Raw genomic sequence first — 21860 nt, forward strand, 5'->3', positions numbered from 1 at the left:
GCTAGGTGTTTGGACAATTTTCCTTTTATCAAGGAGCAATCTGCATTTCTGAAACTTCTACATATTGTTTCTACATTAGAGCAATTAAATTCATTAAATATCTATTAAGCATTTACAGGATACAAGATGCAATTTAAGTCACAAAGATGAAAAATTACAGTCCCTATCTTCAGGGAGTTTGAGTATAATATATACAGTGGACACACAAATAATTGGAGGAACTATGATGTAGTGGATAGTAATGGACCTTGGGTCACAAAGATTAGGTTTGAATTGCCCCAGACATTTGCCACCTGGTTTCAGGATAGTTTTGTGGTTGAGTTCATCATGGGTGTGTGACCCTGGGCCCCAATTTTCTCATCGGTAAAAGGTAATAATAATGGCATCTTCCTCACAGAGTCATGATGAGGAACAAATGTTAATATATGTATAACATCTTGTAAATCTTTAAAACTCTATAAATGGCAGTTTATCTTATCTGATTCTTCTCATATTTGCTATGGAGTTCAGATATCATTATTACATTTGTTGTTATCACATCCTTCTCATCTTTATTGATGGGGTTCAGAATAGAATTGTTCCTCAGATAAGTGGCCATCCTGTTATTATTCCTTTATATACAATGTCCTATGCACTCTTTCACAATGACATAAAATGGTTGCTTCCCAATAAAAAAATATTAGGATATAAACTCATCCTCCGCAGACTCAGCAATGGCATCCTTGGCACAATTTCAGTAGAAGACAAGACAGTAAGGATGACCTGTACCTCATCCTGTTCCCCCATGATGTCGATCTCTTTGCTTTGAAAGTTTTTTATTCTATTTAGCTTGGAAAGGATGAGTATTTAGGATGGCGCCATCCATTAAAAATGCTGTCCTGCCATTTTTATGGATTGATGTTGTGTCCAAGTGATTATGCACAACAGTCTAGTCTATGGTAATTACATGGTTTCAGGATAGTTTGTTGGTTGAGTTCATTGTTATACTTCTATTCAGTGGAGTTGAACTAGATATGATCCAAGGGCCAAGTCTTTCTAATCCTATTGTTCTTTAATGTTCGATATCTGGTAAATTGCTTTTTTGCTATTGAATGAAAAATTATTGGGATACAAGGCCATATTCTTCTGTAGACTCACCGAAATCATCTTCAGGACAAGTCCAATAGCAGACTAGACAATAGGGACTTCATCCTGTTCCTCTTAGGTCTCAATATTTTGAGAGCTTTTAATTCCATGGAGTTTGTAGGTTCAGAGTATTATGAGGTATGGTAACATCTACCAGTCTTAAATTTTTATGGGATAGTTTTATATCTATCTGAGTGATTGTGGGGAACAGTTTTATGCTCCAATTCTAATATAGTTTATTTTTTGAATTTTAAAGATACTTGGGTGTTTGTATTTATATTGCAGGGATTTGTCATCTATTAATTCATGAAACATGGTGAGATTCTGATATATAATTCTTGCCACTAGGTGATATCTTTCTAGATATTCATTCTTAGGTACTTAATAATAATTTTTTTTTTATAGGTATCATTATTATAACCCAAGGGTAAAAGAATCAGGGCAGCTAGGTGGTGCCATGGATAGAGTGCCAGGCTTGGACTCAAGAAGACTGATCTTGCTGAGTTCAAATTAGGCCTCAGACACTTAGTAGCTGTATGACCTTGGGCAAGTTGCTTAACCCCATCAGTTTCTTCATCTGTAAAATGAGCTGGAGAAGGAAATGGCAAACCACTCTAGTATCTCTGCAAAGAAAAACCAAAAATAGTCACGAAGAGTCAGACACAGCTGAAACAACTGAACAACAACAACAAAAGAATCAGACAGTACTCTGAGAGATTTGAAAAGGGAGAGGTCATGTTCATTGGAGATGGGGTTAGGGAAATCTTAACTGAGGAGGTGGTATCTGATTGGAGTCTTGAGGGAAGACAGGGACATCATAGAACTGGTGGGGACATTAAAGGTCATGTAGTTCAACTTCCTCATTTTATAGATGAGGAAACTGTGAGGCAAGTTGCTCAGGCATGGTAAGTGGCAGAGCTAAGATAATTTATTCTGAGCATGAGAGAATATATGAGCAAGGCCATGAAGGTGAGAGGTCAGGCTAAGAGTAGGAAAATTAAAAATTGTTCATTTTTGGTAGAACATACACTATATGAAAGGGAAAAAAAAGCTGGACAGATAAGATAGCACCTTATTGTGGAAGACCTTGAATGACACAGTCAGAAGTTTATCCTTATTCCAAATGGCAAGTCTTCAAACACTTGAAGACATCTTTTATACCCTCCTCTCTCCTAATCTTCTCTTCTCTATGCCAAATATCATTTTCTACAACAGATTCTCATGTGACATAGTGTCTAGTCATCTCACTGTTATTGTAATGGTCCTATGCACATACCTCCATTCTGCCAATCTTTACTAAAATGTGGTACCATAAAGGATGGTACAGTGGATAGAGTACCAGGCCTGGAGTCAGGAAGACACAAGTTTAAATCCAGCCTCAGACACTTACTAGTTGTGTGATCCTGGGCAAGTCACTTAATCCTGTTTGCCTCCATTTCCAAATCTGTCAAATGAGTTGGAGAAGGAAATGGCAAACTACTCCAGTATCTTTGTCAAGAAATCCTCAAAAGGGATCACAAAGAGTCAGACATAACTGAAACAACTGAACAACAATAAAATAAGGCTGTGCCCTGGCTAGTCTGGCCAGAGCACAGTACAATAGGACCATTACCTCTTCAGTTCTCTTTGTTGTAGTTCTTGTTAAGTAGTCTAACATCACATTATTGGTATAAGATAACAATGGTGCATGGATGGGCGAGGCTGTTGATTAAGTCTTTGGAGGCTTTTTCATATTGTTGCATTGCATTTTCATTACCCATTGAGAGTTTTGTAGCTTTAGAGAATGTAGTTTTATACTATTTGTGATCATATTATTTGCAATCATGTAACATCATTCAGCAAAATGGTACAGTGAAGAGAGAGCTAGCTTTATAGTCAGTAAGAACTGGGTTCATATCTTATGTCTGACCCATACTGGTCCAGTGACCATTGGCAGGTCACTTACCCTCTCAGTGCCCTAGATTATAAATTGAAGAACAATTACAGATTCATATTAGTACAGGGAGTTTCCTCAAATAGAGTTCCCTGTACCAATAGAATTATTTTTGCTATTCAGTTATTTCAGTTGTATCTGACCATTTGTGACCACATTTGGGGTTTTCTTGGCAAAGATGCTGGAATGGTGTGCCATTTCTTTCTCCAGTTCATTTTACAGATAAGGAAACTGAAGCAAACAGGGTTAAGAAACTTGCCCAGGGTCACACAACTAGTAAATGTCTGAGACCAGATTTGAACTCAGGAAGAGGAGTCTTTTTAAAAATTAATTAACCAATTAATTTTTAGTTTTCTACATTAACTTTTATAAGATTATGAGTTCTAAAATTTCTCCCCCTCCTTCCCTTCCCCTCTCCCTGTGACAGCATGCAATCTGGTATAGGCTGTACATGTATAATCATATTAAAAATATTTTCACATTATTCATGTTTTGAAAGGAGAATCAGAACAAAATGGAATAACCATGAGAAAGAAAAAAAACAACAAAAAAGAAAATAGTGTGCTTTGATCTGCATTCAGACTCCATAGTTCTTTCTTTGCATGTGGATAGCATTTTCCATCATGAGGCTTTTGGAATTGTCTTAGATCATCACTGTGCCTGCTGAGAAGAGCTAAGTGCATCAAAGTTGGTCATCACACAATGTTACTGTTACTGTGTACAATGTTCTCCTGGTTCTGCTCACTTCACTCAGCATCAGTTCATGCAAGTCTTTCCAGGTTTTTCTGAAATCTGCTTGCTCATCACTTCTTATGGCACAATAATATTCCATTACATTCATATACGACAACTTTTTCAGCCATTCTCCAGTTGATGGGCATCCTCTCAATTTCCAATATTTTGCCACCACAAAAAAAGAGCTGCTATAAATAGTTTTGTACATGTGGACCATTTTCCCTTTTTTAATGATCTCTTTGGGATACAGACCTAGTAGTGGTATTGCTAGATCAAAGAGTATGCATAGTTTTATAACCCTTTGGGCATAGTTAAAAATTGCTCTCCAGAATGATTGGATCAGTTTACAACTCTACCAACAATGCATTAGTGTTCCATTTCCCCCCACATCTTCTCCAATATTTATCATTTTCCTGTTTAGTCATGTTAGCCAATCTGATAGGTGTAATGTGGTACGTGATGAGTCTTTTTGACTTCAGCCTGGGCATTCTATCCATTGTGCCACCAAGCTGCCCCAGTAAAGTCGTAATTCAAAAACAAAAACAAAAACAAAAACAAAGACAAAAAAAAACCAAACAGACAAACCATTATTCAGGAAATGTTGGTTTTGAAGACATTGACTTTTGCAGGAACAGTTTAGTATCCTTGAATGTGCTTTAGTTTCCCAGATGCAGACCTTATCTAACTTATTTTCTATCTTCAGAACTTGTCTAAGATGTACTTTTTACTAAAAAAGTACTTTTACTAAAAAAGAACTACTTTTTAATGAACCCACCAGGCAATTACATGTCAAAGTCTGGGCAGTATGGATTTTTCATCTAGAATTCTGGGTTTGGAGTCAAGAGGTCTATTTACAATACTTGCTCAGACATTTACTTGTATTTTTTACCACACTTATTTTTTTGACCCTGGGTAAGATCCAGAACCTCTTAGAGGTTCAGTTTCTTCATCTATAAAATGGAGGCAAATTATTTAACTTCTTAGTGCCCCAGACCAGTTACTTTTGTGTTATTGTGGATTTCACTGAGAGGTTCTGTCATGTTCTGGGGTTCAATGCAAGTCTTAAGAATGATACTATAATAACTATTGGGGGCATGTGGAATCAGATCTATGATTTCGTTGAAGGGAAGACCTGACAGAAAAACCACCCTTACCAACATAGGTCAACAACTCTTCTGCAACATACAGTCTTAGAGAATTACCTGAAATATTGAGAAGTTAAGTGCCTCTCCAGGGGTCAAACAGCTGGTGTGTGCCAGAGCTAGAACTCAAACGCAAATCTACCTAACTCTCCATCCATTACACCATGCTTTTGTTGTTGTTCAGTCATTTTCATTCATGTCCCGCTCTTCATGACCCATTTGGGGTTTTCTTGCCAAGATACTGGAGGGGTTTGCCATTTCCTTCTCCCACTTATTTTACAGATGAGGAAACCGAGACAAACAGGATTAAGTTATTTAGATAGAGTCACACAGCTAGTAAATATCTGAGGCCAGATTTGAATTCAGAAAGATGAGTCTGGTATTTGTATACTGCCTTCAGATTTGCAAAGTACTTTCTATATGTTATCTCATTTGTTTTCACAACAAAAATGGTGCTACAAGTAATTATTCTGATTTTTTCAGATGGGGAACTGAGACCTAGAGAGTTTAAGTGACTTAGCCAGGGTAGCATAGTGAGTAAATTTCAGAGGAGGGATTCAAACCCATGTCTTTATGATTCCTAGTCTTTTTCTATAACACACCATCTTTTAGGATGTGAGTATATGGAGAACTTCACCATCAGTAGGAACCTAGATTTAGAGAGAGTTGGAAGCAACCTTAAAGATCATCAGTTTATTTTTTTTATATGAATCTTTTAATACCCAAACCTGAAGGGTTTTCTACTTTACTTATTATATTACTTTTATTTTTTTTATTAATTTATTTTGATTTATCAAGAATCACTTCCATAAGCTTTTGAATTTTAAATTTTTCTCCCCCTCCCTCCCCACCTCCCTTCCCAAGATAGCACCCAATCTGATATAGTACTCTACTTAGTTTAAAGAGATTCATTTCCCCCATGGCATAGACAGAGATATAGACAGAGATGTAGATGTGTGCTCTGCACATAATAAGTGCTTAATAATGGTTTTTCATTCATTCACAGATATAGATATCAACATATAAGCTGATTTTTTTTTATGTATGCCACCCGTATATTACTGAGAAGCTACTAGAGCTATAAAGATGGGCCATGGTAGAATTAGACTTTGTAGTGTTGGGGTGATACATGCTCATTGGGTAGTCTCACCTCCAGAATGACTGTGTCTTTTTCAGACAGTTCATGACTGAGAGTGTCTGCATAGACATTCTATCTTCTAGGTTGCCTACCACTGAAGATGGCAGCCAGCCTTAGGCTATTTTAGATTCAAGTATGTTCTTTTTTTTTTTTTAACACCCCTGCTAGAAATGAAAGCTATTATCCATTTTGGCTGTGCCCACTTTCAATCACTTAAACCTTTCAGTGTTTCTTTCCATGTTTAGGTGTTTTTGTTTGTTTGTTTGTGAAGTCCTTCACCATTCTCGGCTAAAAGATTTTAATAACAGCAAGTTGGCATTACCATTCAGGATGCAAACCCAAAAGCCTCTATTTTTTTTAACTTTATATTGTCTGCAGTTATTTATTTGTTCTTTTTTTAAGTAATAAGAAAAGAAAAAGAAACATTACAAACTTAAATATAAAATAAGAAAAAACAAAAAATATCATGTGCACAGCAGAACATAGGAGAGGATTCAAATTATATAGTGATAACTTTTAATTTCAAGAAAGCTTATATATTAAATACTGTTCATTATGTTGAAAGCTGTCCATCCTTTCTTTGCTTCCTTGTAGGTTTTCTTTTGTTGTCTGCTGTACACTTTTTACTTTGTTCTTTTTTTCCCCTCCCTCCCCTCTACCTACCACTCTAAGGCTACAGTGGATCATTGGATATATTTATATATAGGTATTGATATATATATATATATATATATACACACACATACATACATATATATACACACACACACACATATATATACATACATATACACATATATATACATACATATACTTTCATAAAAAATTCTACTCCTAATCTTTGTTTTTGTTTGTGTATATCTCTTTATTTTTCCTATCTCTCCTAACTCCTCTACTTTACTTCTGCTACCTTACCCTCCTATTACTTAACCTACCCCCACTTCAGCAATCCCTCCCTTATCCTCCCATTCCCCTAAATCAAAACCCCCTTCTATATCCTCTTTTTAACCTATTCCCACACCCTCCCCTCTAAAGATCCCTCCTTTATCCTCTCCCCCTCCCTATCCCCATAGAGTTTTATTTGTTTTTAAATTTAAAAAACTTTTATTCTTTTCTAAATGTATATGTATTTTCCCCTCTTAAACCCATTCCTGATTAGAGTAGGGTTCCAGAACTAACAGCCCCTCTCCTCCATCTAATTCTTCTGCATTAGTTCTTCTTCTCGCATGTCATTTGTAAAAGATAATTACTCTTTTAGCCATACTTGAATGGTTTTACTTTTTGAAGTCATTTCATATTCAAGTTTACCCCAATCTTCCTTATAAGTTACCTAATTACTAGTAACAATCTTAGACATAGGTTTTACATTTTCCATACAGAAAAGGTAAACATTCTATACTTATTTAGTTCTTTGTATGATATTGGTATGTACCTTAAAGTTCTCTTGGCTCTTATATGTTAAATCTATTGAGTTCAGGTTTTTTTGTTTTTGTTTTTGTTTTTAACAAAGACCTGAAAGTCTGACAACTGATCGTGTCCATTTTTTTTTCATTCAGAATTATGCTTAGCTTTGCTGGGCATGATAGTTTTGACCAGAAGCCCAGTTCTTTTGCTCTTTGATAACACAGTGTTCCAAGACCTGTGATCTTTTAGTGTCGCCACTGCTAGGCCTTGTATGATTCTAATTGTGGTACCACCATATGTAAATTGTTTTTTCTTGTTGCTAATAGTATTTTGTCCTTGATCAGGGGGTTTTGAAATTTGACAATAATATTCCTGTGAGTTTTCCTCATAGGAGTTCTTTCAGGTGCTGATCAGTGGATTTTTTTCTATTTCTACTTTCCCCTCTTGTTGTAATGCTTCAGGACAATTTTCTTTAATTATTTTTTGTATTATTGTATCGAAATTCTTTTTTTTAATCAGAACTTTCAGGTAGTCCCATTATTCTTATGTTTTCTCTTTTTGATCTGTTCTCTAGATCTGTTGTTTCTCTGATGAGATGTTTCATATTCTCTTCTATTTTTCATTCTTTTTAATTTTAATTTTTATTATTTTAATTTCTTCATCTCTTATAACTTCACTGGTTTCCTCTTACCCAATTCTGATTTTCTTCCTTAAGATTCTGAATCTTCTTTTCTAATGGTTGACTTTCTTTTCTTAACCTTCTTGTTTTTCTTGTATTATTCTTATTTTTCTTTTTAGTTTTTCCTCAGTCTCTCTCATTTGATTTTTAAAATCTTTTTTTAAGTTCTTAAATGAGTTCTTTTTGGGCAGGTGACCATTTGACATTACTCTTTGGGGGTAGAAGAGGGTTTCTTTGCTTCAATATCCTCCTCTGAAGACCAGCTCTGATCTTCTCTATTTCTGTAATAGCTCTCTATGGTTGGATTCTTTCTCCTTTGCCTGTGCATTTTTTTTATAATAATTTAGTTTTTATAATCACCTCTAGTCCTGGGGTATGGAGGATGGTGCCTCTAATCCTCTTTAGTTCACTCTTCTGACCTTGAACTCAAACCAAGACCTTCAGCCTCCTCTAAGTGCCCACAGCAGAGGCGTCCCTACCCCACTGCTTTGGCACTTACTGATGTGTGCTACTTTGTTCTGGCACCAACCAAGTCTCTGCAGCACAGTTGGGTGTGGTGTTCCCATCAGCAGAGATTCCCTTAATCTTCCCCGGGACAGATGCCCAATTCTGCTCACTATGCTGGGGTTAAAAATTCCTGTGGCTGAGCTGAGGCAACCTCCTAACCCAGCTAACCCCAAGCCTTGCCTCTTGTTGTTGAAGGACCCTAGCCTGGAGGTGTTTACTTTTCACAGGAAGGAAATCTTGTCCAGGATTTTTCTTCAGATCTTCTCTAATTGTCCCAGGAGGACCCCTCTTCTGCCCCTAATCTTATTTGTTTTCTCAGCTCTATGTTCACCCAGAGGTGCTATTTTGTCTCTTTTGTGGAAGAAAATCTTGAGAGTTTGACATTTTCTGACCTACACTACCATCTTCCCAGAATCCTCTTCCCCCACTTTATAAATGGGAAAATCAAGGCCCAACAATGTCAAGTAACTTGGTAATGGATCCAGGTCCATGGATCCCAAATCTAGTGTTCTTTCTAACATACTACACTAGAAAACTTCTTTCATTTGATCCTTTTTTTGAAGGATACCTTTCCACAGTCCTGGCAAACATTTATCTGTCATTTACCTCCTTGCATAATGTCAGTTCATAGTAGATGGTTGGACAAAGTAATTTTTGTAGTGATATAAGTATTAACTAATTTTGATGTATTAGTGAGAGAAACATCTTATCTTCCACCAAAATCCTACTCTGGCATAGAGGTGACTACATTCACCGAGGCCATGCCAGTGTAGTGAAAGTTCTCGTAACTCATCCTGGTTACTTATCTAGTAACTTGTCCTACCCAGCTAGAAAGACTTCAATACAAGGCCATTGAAGGTCTGTGTATCTGATGTCCGAAGACCAACCTCTCCACCTTTGTTGGGAGAAATAATTAGAAAAAACTATGGGCTCTATAAGTTCCTAACTAAAATAAGAAACCAATTTTTCCCCCTGTAGAGCAGAAAGAGATGGATGCCATCTGGTCCAACAACCTCATTTTAAAGATGAGGAATCTAACATCCTAAGAAGATGAGTGACTTGCCCAAACTAACACATGTGGCATGTAGCAGAGTTTCAATTTAATTCCAGGTCCTCTGACTCCAAACTCAATGCCCTTTCCATGGTACACATTCCCTTACTATATGCCTGTTGGCTACATAAAAACTATGCCTACTGGTGTAGGTACTGAGCAGCATCTAGCAAGAGCCATCTTCTAGGGGAAAAAGTTTGGCTTTTTGGGTTGAGTGTTTATTGGATGGAACATAGCCTTTCACAGCAGCATCTGCCTTGGCTTTTCTGCCTCTTGTTAACAATTCCCCCCTGTTATTCAAGCCACAGTTAAGAGATCTCAGGCACATTTCACCTTGGACAAGCAGTCATAGTCCAGTGAGCTGGCCAAGTGGTTGAATCTCAGTTGCCCACACATGAACTCCCCCAAACATTTCAGCTTGAAGCTTTAGGACTGGTCAGAAGCATATAGGACATTGAAAATCCCCACCACAGCTCTCCAAGCCCCAAGTAGCAGTGAGTCACTCATTTGAGAGATTTATTACTAACAACACAATTACCATCCTATGCATGAAGAGCAAAGTTTCTAAAGAATGTGAAATCAACCACTATTTAGTTGAACAGAAACAGATGCAACAAGTTGAAATTAAAAAAAAAAAAAAAACAACCCACAGTCTGAAGAAAGTATTAAGTGGGTCATCACAAAGGACTGTAATTTTGTAATTTTCTACCTCTGTATTTTTCTCACCATAGAGCACACAGCACCCTCCCCACCCCCCAATTATTTTGCAAAATCTTGGCTTGCAGCAAGAGACATTTTTGGAGGCTTAACCTTGGCTTTTGTTCAGATAACTGCACGTATCCCCAAATTCTGCTTATAATAGGCCAAGCCTCCTCTAGGATTCATTCCATCTTCTCTACCCTCAAAATAATTTCTGTCTTGAAGACATAAAGTTAGCATAATGAAGTGATGAGTAGCAAATTATTTACAGAAGGAGCAACTTTTTCTCTTCGAAAAAAAAAAGTTGTCGGAAAATGTAGTTGCGTCCATCCTTTTAGGAATAAGATCAATTCAATCCAATTAGGTCCAGTCAAACCCCTGCCATATGTCACTGTTGTGACATTGTGAAGGTTACAAAAGAGTGAAAGTCACCATCCCTATCTTTTATCTATTATTGGGTGAAGACTTGAATGCATAGAGAGCAATAAAAAATCATATAATCAAGTGGTGCACCGGGTGGGACAGATGGCAATTACAATAGCAGTTTGGGTCCAAACCTCCTATCTTAGGATCAGAGGGGGAAGGGTCTTTAGAGATCATTTAACCCACCCCCTTCATTCAACAGGTCAGGAAACTAAGGCCCTGAAGGGGTAAGTGATTTGCCTAAGATCACATAGCTAGCATAAAGGAGAGCAAAGATTCAAAATCAGATCCTAAGACTTGACCTATCACTTTTTCTACCTGTAATACTACGATGCCCTTAATCCATGAGGTCATTCTTGGTTACTTGATGGCAACTAACACACACACACACACACACACACACACACACACGCATGCATCTATATATACACATATGTATGTGCATGTATGTATAACTACACATCTACATGCATATATACAAACATGTATACATGCATGCATGTTTGTGTATACATATGCATGTATACTGATAAGTCATAGGAACATCAGCTATACCTGGAAGGAACCCAGGAGGTCATCTAGTCCACCCCGCTCTGATTTTATAGATGAGATAACTGAATTATAGGGTGGTAAAGTGATTTCCCCAAGTCCCATCGGTATTAAGTGTCAGAGGTGGGATATGAAATCAAGTAGACCCCTCTTGGGAATGATTATGCATCCAGCCCTCTTTTTACAGGGTAGAAGAGCACGGGGGATGGACTTCATTTGATACCTACTCCATCATGTTAATCTCGGTGTGCGTGTGTATTTGTTTCTACATTGGCATTGTTTCAGCTCCAGGAGTCAGCTTCTAGAAAGAGTGTGGGAAGCTGATTTGGAAGCTTGTCAGCTTTTGATCCGGGGCTTCCAGCTTCAAGAGGTCAGCAGCTGTGTTTCAGAAGGAGAGGAGATTCAGATAGACCGCTTCGAGATGGCCACCCCTGCTCCTGCCCCTGTCACCTCTCTCCTCCCAAGGCCCACTTCAGAAGACGGACTGAAGCCTTTTTGTCAGCCGGCTGAGGAGTGGCAAGCAACCCTGTACCCCACCATTCAGGGTGGTGGCTGTGAACAGAAAGAGGTACCCAGATTTGTCTAAGGGGTTTTCCCAAATAGTTCTCCCAGGATGGAGTTTCCCCAGGAGCACCAGACTATCAAAATCTAGGGTACCAAGTATAAGGTGGGTTCTACATCTTATGGTGGGCTCTAAAAATCTGGTTCAAGCACATCTTTTTTTAAAATTAAAATCTATTTATTATAAACCTAACAATGATCAATCAATCACCAAGCATTTATTATGCACGTACTATGTGCCAAACTTTGTATTAGGTGCTGGACATATGAATAAATAGAAATGAAATTAAATAGGAATGGAAAAGAAACAATCCTATCCTCAAGGTGTTCATATTATAATCAGGGAGATAAGGACATAATAAGGACATAAACACACACATATGCATATATATGTGTATGTATGTATGTATATATATAAACTACACATGTGTATATATGTATATATACATGTATATAATGTATGTGTATATATGTAGATACACACATGTATATATATAAAATATATACACATTTATGTGTATATTTGTATTCATATACACACACACATATACTTATGCATATATGTATGTACATAATAAATCCTAGGTACTTAAATATAAGGCAGTTAAAGAGTGAGGGCACTAGCATTTGGGGAGATCAGAAAACGCTCCATTTGGAAGGTGGTGCTTGAACTGTTTCTTGAAAGAAGAGAGGTGAAGATGAAGAATCCTTCAGGCATGTACAGTATCTAGTAGCAAGACCCAGAGATGAGAGATGGAGTGTCATGCATAAGAAACACAGAGAAAGGGGCAGCTAGGTGGCACAGTTGATAGGGCAACAGCCCTGGAGTCAGGAGGACCTGAGTTCAAATCCAGGCTAAGACACTTATTAGCCATGTGACCCTGGGCAAGTCATTTAAGCCTGATTGTCTCCCAAAAGACCTCAAAACAAAAAGAAGCACAGAGAGAGGCTAGTTTGGCATCTTTTTTTTGAGAGGGGTGAAAATTAATATCCACTGAAGCTGGAAAGGTTGGTTAGGGTCAAATTCTGAAGGGTAATAAAAACAAATTGGAAGAGTTGGTATTTTATCCTGGAAGAAATAGGGAGCCACTGGAATTAATTGAGTATGGGAAGTAGAGTGGTTGTATCTTTGTTTAAAAAGTATCATCCACCTCATCAATCATTAGCTTCTGCTTATACAAAGAAGAACAGAAAAAGAAATGTATGTGAAACTAGGAATCTCTATATTGTACAGCTTGTTTTTAAGTATATTTGAAATTTAATATGTTCTGCTCATCTGTGACCCCCTCTGAATTTGTTTCTGCTCTCTTTTGTGTATTTTTAAAATGTTTTATTGGTCTTTACTGTCTTCCTTTTTTAATCACTCTCATTTCCCATTTCTTCCCCCAACAACTCTTTCCTTCCACAATATTGAAGCCTTTCATCATAACAAATATGTGTAATTAAGCAGAACAAATTCACATATTGTCCTTATCTGAAAATATATACCTCATTCTGTTCCCCTAGTCCCTCACTTCATATCTGAGAGGTGGGAATGATTTCATCATCAAACTTTTAGTAATTGCATTCATCAGATTTCTTCAGGCACATCTTTTGATTATGCTAAATGTATGTTTTAGGAAAATTAAAGCTTGGATTCATGTAATCCTTTACTCTGTTCTAGATGAAAAAAAAAGCATTTCCCTCTACCTTTCCTTTCTCCTCCCACCATGTGACTCTTTAAATGAATGGGCCACTGGAGCATCTTCCAATTTCAGAGCCGTGGTGAGAAGATTCCTAGCTCTTCTCTGGCTATATTTCTAGGTCTTTTATGTATTAAAGGGGGAGAGGTGGTGAGGCTAAAAGAAACACGCTTTTCCTTTTACGTAAATGTTGGATATGTTGATGTTGGATATGCTGATTCATTCAAAACATTTACAATCAACCAGTGATCAAATTCATAAAACAATAAGTAAGCAAGATGCTGGGTAAGGCCTATCACATCACAGCCCTGTCTTGCATGTGGGACAAGTAGCCTTTTCAAAGGTGCTCAAATATCTTTTTTTTTTAAATGAAGCATATACTGATAGAAATTAAAGGTGTGCTTAAAGGGAGTGTGATTTTCACAGCCATTGCATTCAGCCATTGGAAAATGAATAGCTGATTGTGCATTTGAAGTGATTTAATTTTGTAAGAAAGTCAACCATTATCACATTCTGCAATCCCCGATGACTTAATAAAATTATGCTCTAAATTGAGCTGCAGATGGCTTCATTTTTTTTTTTTGTTACCTGAGTTATTGAACATAGGAGTCCACATTCATTCAAGGCCTGGTCACTTCTTCATCGTTTGCCTAATACTCTTGGCAGGTGGCACCTGTGGCTATTGTGATAGGTTAAAATGAGCCCTTTAAAGGAAAGAAAGCCATTGAGGGCTCACATGGATAAGCACCCTAAAAAAGGGAATGTTTAAGGGAAGGGCTAACTCTGTAAGGGGCACTTACTAGGAACCCATCAAAAGGACCGGGGGTCATGGTGAGCAAAATGAGAGGGGGCTGCAATATTAAGTTTGCGACTGTGAGAGGGCACAGCATCGTTCAACTAAAAGTAGGGTCGAGTTTCTAGAGTTTTGCCTTATTCTCCAAAGAAACAGAATAGAATAGTATAATTAAAAGAGGATTGGAATTGGCTTAGGTGCTTAATGGCACCTTCTGTGTTTCAGACATTGTTCTAGGTGCTGGGATGGAAATACAAAAGAGGGAACAGTTCCTGCCCTCAAGAAGTTTACAGTCAGTTGATAAACATTTATATAGCATCTCTTCACTGTGCTGTGCTGCGAGCTTGGGAAGACAAATAAGAAAAAGAAAGGTCTTGCCTTCAAGGAACTTACAATCTAGTGAGGAAAGACGGTACGCAAAAGGAAACTGAAAAGTGGGTAGTGAGAGAGGCACCCAGCGAAGTTCAAAGAATACAGACTGGTGGGAAATGGAGAGATGGTTGACCTGAGTGTCCTTCTTAAATGGAAGAAGAGCTGCTTGTTCTGCCTTCCAATCAGAGGATCAGAGGGCACTGATGAGGTATGAGTATTAAGGCTGAATCCTTCAGGGTGATGAGGCTCCCTGGGGGTGTGATGGCAAAATCCAAAGGAAGGCAACTGGGTGGGAAATGATATACCACTGTAACAACTACCTGCAGTTCTGGGGAGGGTATCAGAAAGAGCTCCCTTCCCTCATAGGGCACAAGGGAAAGGCTATGTCTGGGTGAAGATGAGAAGGGGAAAGGTCTTTGGAAAGGAGGAGATCACAAATACTTTTGCCTTCTCACAAACCAGAATAATCAATACCCAACAGACATTGACTCAGAAATCATTGGCTCAGGAGGTTTTAGTGGTTATAAGCCTCTCAGAAGCTTTCATATTCTCTACAGCTTGTTTCCTTCTAAGACCAGCAGAACTAAATAGTGGAGGAAGGGAAATGCCAAATAAGAGAAACATTGAATAATGGAATTTGTATTTGGCTCATGGGATTTGAAAAGACTCAAGAAAAGGAAAGGAAATGACAGTCAGAGGTCTTATTCTAAAGCTGTTCTTGCTCTTCGTTTAAATATTTAGAAGTAAGCATTTGGTCAGTGAAACCTGGGCACTCAAGAGTGGCCTTATGGCTAAAATGTCTGTGAAGTTTTCTACTTAAGTACAGCTCAAGGCAGCTCTCTGGTGGGGATGGCACCCCAGTTTTCTTTTCAAAAGGTTTTGACTGGAAAGCAATCAAGCACAACTTGTCTCAAATCTTCCAGGAAATAAGTTGATTCTTCCATGAGATTTCCTAAGGGAATTCAACTTCCCTGGGCTTGACTACTTTGGGAGACAGCTTGATGTAGCTGGAATCTTGCAGAGGATTTTGGATTGAATCCAAGCTGGCTCTGCCATTCCTTTCTGTGTGGTCATGGACAATTCATTAAACCTTTCTGGGTCTCAGCCTCATCATTTGTGAAAAGGAGTTGTGGTTTCATCATGTGGTTTACCCATCAGGGTAAAGAAGATCCAGATTCAGGTCTTTCATCTGTCTCTTGTAGGCTGTGTGAACTGGGGTTAGTTTTATAACCTCTTAGAGCCTCCTACTCTCTAAGATCCAAAGTTGCTAAGTGGGTGCTGATTTGCATTGATGGAGTCCTAAAACAAGGAACTCCCTCTAGTAATGAAATTACAGGTCTAAAACCAAACAAAAATAAATACATGTGTATATGTGTGTGTGTGCATATAATTACATATGTTGCCCCAAAATAATTTAAAACATACTAAGATTTTTTGTGTCTGATATAATGTGTGTTTACATGCATGTATACATTTAGAAAATTTTATATACATGTATAATTAAATGCTCTCTCTCTATATATTATATTATATTATATTATATTATATTATATTATAGAAGAAGAAAAGAGGAAAGAAACAGAGAAAGATTTTCTTTAATTGCAGTTTCTCCTTCCTTTTCAATTTAAGGTCTTTTAGATTAGATTTAAAGGGTCTAGGCAAATACATTTTTACCATCTCTTGGTACTTTATCTCTTACCAAGAGCCCATCATTCCTATATTTTAATCTGTCGCTCCAAAAAAACTCGTTTTCAAACCTCGGTCTTCTAAACTAGATCTTTACTCCCAAAATCTGCTCTCCCTTTCTGAAGACATTGTCTTAAATTGTTAGCAGAGACAAAAACCTTTTCCCTTAAGGTCTTCAGTTTCTTTTCTAGACTTTGTAAACCTTAGTGCTACATCTGTGATATTCCCAGAGTTTAAAGGTAAAACAGGTAGGAGTAAAGGGGAATCAGCTCAGTCTGATACATATTGAGTTGGAGATTGAGTTGATGGGGGATCTATGCAGAACAGCCCAAAAGGCTGCTAGTGATGCAGTGCTAGAGTTCTAGAGGGAGGTTAGAGTTGGATATATAAGTTTTCAGAGTTATCTGCATAGAGATGATGTCCACAGAAGCAGATAAGAGCCCCATGGAAGAAAGTATAGAAAGAACAGAGAGCCCAAGGCAGATTTTTGGAAGTCACCTGTGTGAGGGATGGGGGAGAACCAGGAGAGAATAATGTCTAAGAAGCCAAAGTAAGTGCTCTGTTTGAGGGAGTGTTCAGCACTAGCAACAACAACTCTCCAAAAAAGGAGGATTAGGGGGAGCAGATGATTATTCTGATCTCTTCTAGCTTGGACAATCTATGTTCCCAATTTTTAATGGCTGGTAAGGATTATAAAATGACTTTCTGTTTTATTGCTTTGTCTTCTTTGAAAGAATTATTTCTCTTTGTGTCTTTATATGGTTGTTTAGTAAATACCTTGCCCCCATTTTACAGTTGAGTATACTGAGGCCAAGTGAGCTAGCTGCTGAATGTTATGGCATAGAACTTGGGCTGGGCTATTGAGCAAGCCTTACTGCCTCTATGCTTGGGCAGATCCTCTATTCCCTCCCTCACAGGGGATAGATATCCTTTATAGTTTCATTGCACCTTTCCTCCAAGTATCTCAAAGGGCTGTGGAAACAATCAGATACTGTTGGCTCAGATTTATAGCCCTTACAGATATTGCATGGGGCCAGGATGGAGCTGAGGAAATTAGAAAGCCAAGTTTCCCTGCTGTAAAGCCTCTCCTTTATATTTGTCGTTCTTCTGGTCACAATATCTACTTAATTCTGTCTTTCCTGTCTCCTGCCTGTCTTGCCTTTGCTTTGGTTACATAATGAATTCAATCACATTATGCTTCAGGGATGGTGACATTCATTCTTCAGTCCTTCCTTCCTTCCCAGCCGTGCCCCACTCCCACACCACTCATAGCCAGGAATTCCTAGCAAAGAGAGATTCTTACCTAGACCAAAAAGCACCCTGGGAAGGTCACTGGAGCACAATATTAGAGGAGCCAGTCTTGTGAAGGAAACTCTCTGTTTGACTGAATTATTAAATAAATTAAAAGCAAGCCACCCATAAACAACCAGGTTTTATTTGCATAGATCCTTGACTACCCCAAGTTTGTTTTGTTTTGGGTTTGTTGGTTTTTTAGGGGGTGGGAAGAGAGAGAAAGTGGTGGCAGTGGCTACAGTTTGCTTATTTCCCTTAGTATGAATGCCTGAAGTCATCAAAAGAAGAATGCCTCTCATTTCAGAGACAAGGCTTCCAAACCACAAAATGTTTCTTCTTTTCTCTTCCTAACAAATGCAGACCCAGGTTCTAGTCCACACTTCACTTACTAGCCATCAATCAATCAATCATTAAGCATTTATTAAACATGGACTTTGTACCAGGCACTGGAATATGAAAACAAAATAAATATTAAACAGTCCCTAACCTGAAGGAGCTTATATTCTATTGGATGAGACAGCATGTATGTAAAGTAAGCACATACAAAAAATATACGAAATGACTTGAGAATAAATACAAGATAACTGCACACAAGTAGTTGGAAAGATTAAAAAAAGAGATTTCATGTAGCGGGTATAGCATTAGCAGAGTTAGAAAACAGAGATGTGAAGACGCAGAGGTGAAGTGGGAGTAAATTCCATATATGGGGACAATTCCAGCGATGTGGCTTTGGGGAAATTTTTCTGGGCCTTGGGCATGTCATCTAGAAAATGGGGAGGCTGGGCCAAATGATTTCTTGTCACTCCTCCTAACTCAAATATTTACATTTTGGAGTTTAACCACAGGGTAAATTCCTACTTACCTATGGATTGGTTCATTTTTTTTTCTGTCTCCTATCTTTAGGAAAAAAGAAAGAGAAGTCAGAGGGGCTACACCATACGTGCAACCCCAATGGGCATACCCTAGATGGGGAATGTTTAGTTAGTCTCTCTGTTCCCATACTAAAGTCATGGTTATAATTTGCTGCTGTTTCCTTTGCCTGGAATAAGGGAAGGAAGTGAACTCTGATCTGCTGGCATGCCTCCTCCAGGAGCCTGGAACCACTTTTATGCTTCTTAAACCATGTAGTACCGTGAATAACTGTGGCATTTCTGTAGTTTAAAAATAGTTTAACATTTTTGATGAAAATGGACAGGGCAGGGGAAGGCAGGAATTCTTAGTGATTACTTTTACCACTGAAAGAAATTTTGGCTGGCCAGAATCTATGCACCAATTTCAGTAATCAATGACAGGGTAGCCATGGATTAGGTAATAAATACAGCATAGGTGAAGCTTCCCAAGGGCTTATATTCTGTTGGGGGGGGTACATATGCATAAATATCATATATGAATCCAGTTCAATTCAACAAACATTTATTATTAAGGATCTTTCACAAGCCTGGCACTGTGTTGGGCACAAAGATGGAAAATGATACAGTCATAGGACATAAATTTAAAGCTCAGAGAACAAAGTCTACCTTCCTCATTTTACAGAGGAGAAAAGTAAGTCCCAGAGAGACTGATTGGCCAAGGTCACATAAGTATTTTTAATTGGCAGAGTCCAAATATGAACCTAGTTTCTTTGACCCCAAACCCACTGATCTTTCTATTGGTACAATGGTGCCTCCCACCCTGCCATAATACATCCGCTTAGGAGAACTCAAAGTCTTCTGCCAGAAGTTTACAATTTAATGGGCAAGAGAAGTAGGAGGAGGATAGGACATATTTGAAAATAAAATATATGTTAGAATGTGATGGGGAGGCGAAGGAGAGATCTAGACAAAACACAATAAATTTTGAGAAAAGAGAGACCATTTTCATCTGGAAGAAAAGGGAAAGGCTTAGAAACAAATTAATTCAATGATGACAATAATAGTTAACATTTATATAGTGCTTTAAGATTTGCAAAACACATTATAAATATTATCTCATTTTATCCTCACAACAACCCTGGGAAGTAGGTACTATTATTATTCTCATTTTACAGATGAGGAAGCTGAGGCAGACTGAGGTTAAGTTACTTGCCTAAGGTCACAAAGCTAGTTAAGTGTCTGAGGGTGGATTTGAACTCAAGTTTTCCTGACTCTACTTCCAGCTCCCTGGAACTCAAGTAGCAAGGTCCCCTTCCCAGGATTAGCTGAGATATGTTCATTTTGGCCTGGGTATTTCCCAGGGCATAAACTAACAACCAACATTTTATATCATGTCCGCTCTGTTCATTAATCCAAAGTCAAAATCAAAGGATTTGGAAGGATCTCAGGCCAAGTCTAAGAAAGCCAAGAACTGACACTTTGTGCCTAGCTGCCCATTAGATCATCTTGCCTCCTTAAACTATAAACAGGCACTAGACATAAGTTGGATTTCCATGCTCTGGGAGGTTTTTATTAGTCCTCTACCCAAGGCAACGTATCTTTTTGGCAAAAAATTTCACATCTTCTATTCCATCCTTTCTTGACTCTTGCATCTTTCTCATTGGCCATTTTCTTTTAGCCTGCTCCACCCCCACTGACCTCCAACTCTATAGTATTGGAGTTTCTGGTGGTAGCAAATTAATGGCTACCTAACTTTCTTTTCCCTCCATTGCAAATGCTACATAATGATCTTACTTCAGTGCTGTGGGGTGGGTGGGGGTTAGGAATAGTCCCCTGAACACTCTTAGCTGCTCATGATCTAATGGGCCATCTTATCCTTTTACTAAGTCAGTAGTTTTAGCGGTCTCCATGTCACAAAAGATCCTTTATTCTTTTGGAGTATCTGAAATTGTTTGAAATATTAAACTGCCTAATGTTGTTCTCAAAATTGATTGCAGTTGTGACTGCCAGTCATTAAGTAAAGAAGTCAACTCCATATTAACTGGAATACCCACTGTCTCTCTTCCTGCATCAGGTCACAATTGGCCCTCAAAGACATGTTACCTTAGCTCAGAAGGATGTATGATCCGAATAGTAAATTTTGATATCCAACACAGGATCTACTGGACTGTGAGTAAATTAGGACATGTCTTTTCAAAAGAACAAAATGCACTATTTTCCTTAAATCTCATATGTACTCTTTCCAAAACCATTTGGAGATACAAATTTTATTTCCGTCTTAAATGCCAGAGCTGAGCATCATTGAAGGTCAGTGTTTGATTCTGTTTTCGTAGTTTCCCTTTCATCAGTGTGGCAGCTATTTCTTCACAATGGGTCATTTGGATGGCATATCCTCTGAAACAGAACACTTCTTCTCACAACTGAAATACTACCCCCTCCCCCAGTCCTGGAATTAAAGGCTCCAACATTATGATTTCTCTGTTCCTCGAAAGATCTGATTTCTTGTATTAAGTGACCAGAACATTTGACTGCTGGTCACACTATGGAATGGGGTGTCTACTTCACAGTCCCCCCTGCCCCGCCCCATCTGACAACAGAAGGCTGAGAAACCTCTCTGGCTGGTTCACCCTTGGCAATCAAAGCAAAATATACCAAAGAGAAAGGAATCTATGTCTGTGACTGACAGCATCCACACAAGTACGGCTTGTCAAATGAATCTGAAGCCCATTGTATTTCTACACTACAGTTGGGCTTCCAGATGTTTCACCACTAGACAGCGATTTCCATTAAAATGGTGGTTGTCTAAAGAGATTAGAATCCCCTGACCAAGTTGTATTTACACCTCAGCAGGAAGTTTTCTTTTTGTCCATTTTAAATTCATCTTTCTCCAGTTCTGGACCACTACCTTTAGTTTTGTCCTCTGAGAGAAAACAACTTAGCACCATGCAAGGACTGAAAGACAATTAAAAGAAGCCACAACAATTCAGACTTTTTCTTGTTTTTTTACTTAAGAAAGTATGCACAAATGAAATATCCAAGTAGTTAGTTTGCATGTTACATACTACAGATACTTTGAAACTTTAGCAGATCCACAATCTCATCAACAGTGGGAATCCAGAACAAATACATCTTCACTGTGAGTCTTCCTTCCAAGGAGGGGAGTCCGGAACTTATATCTAGGAGAGAGAGGGAGAGAGAGAGAGAGAGAGAGAGAGAGAGAGAGAGAGAGAGAGAGAG

General features: G+C 38.2%; 1 protein-coding gene across 1 annotated transcript in view; it reads left to right on the forward strand.

Annotated features, from left to right (window-relative positions):
- LOC114049453 (disrupted in schizophrenia 1 protein-like) overlaps window positions 1–21860 on the forward strand; it is a 508708-nt gene that overhangs the window by 442842 nt on the left and 44006 nt on the right. The window contains exon 13 of the mRNA XM_027870705.1: window positions 11671–11953. Within this exon, the coding sequence (XP_027726506.1) occupies window positions 11671–11953 (283 nt within the window). The remainder of the gene's footprint in view (window positions 1–11670; window positions 11954–21860) is intronic.

Source organism: Vombatus ursinus, unplaced genomic scaffold, assembly GCF_900497805.2.
Source record: "Vombatus ursinus unplaced genomic scaffold, bare-nosed wombat genome assembly UNPS02014798.1, whole genome shotgun sequence".
In the NCBI taxonomy this organism is placed as follows: Eukaryota; Metazoa; Chordata; class Mammalia; order Diprotodontia; family Vombatidae; genus Vombatus; species Vombatus ursinus.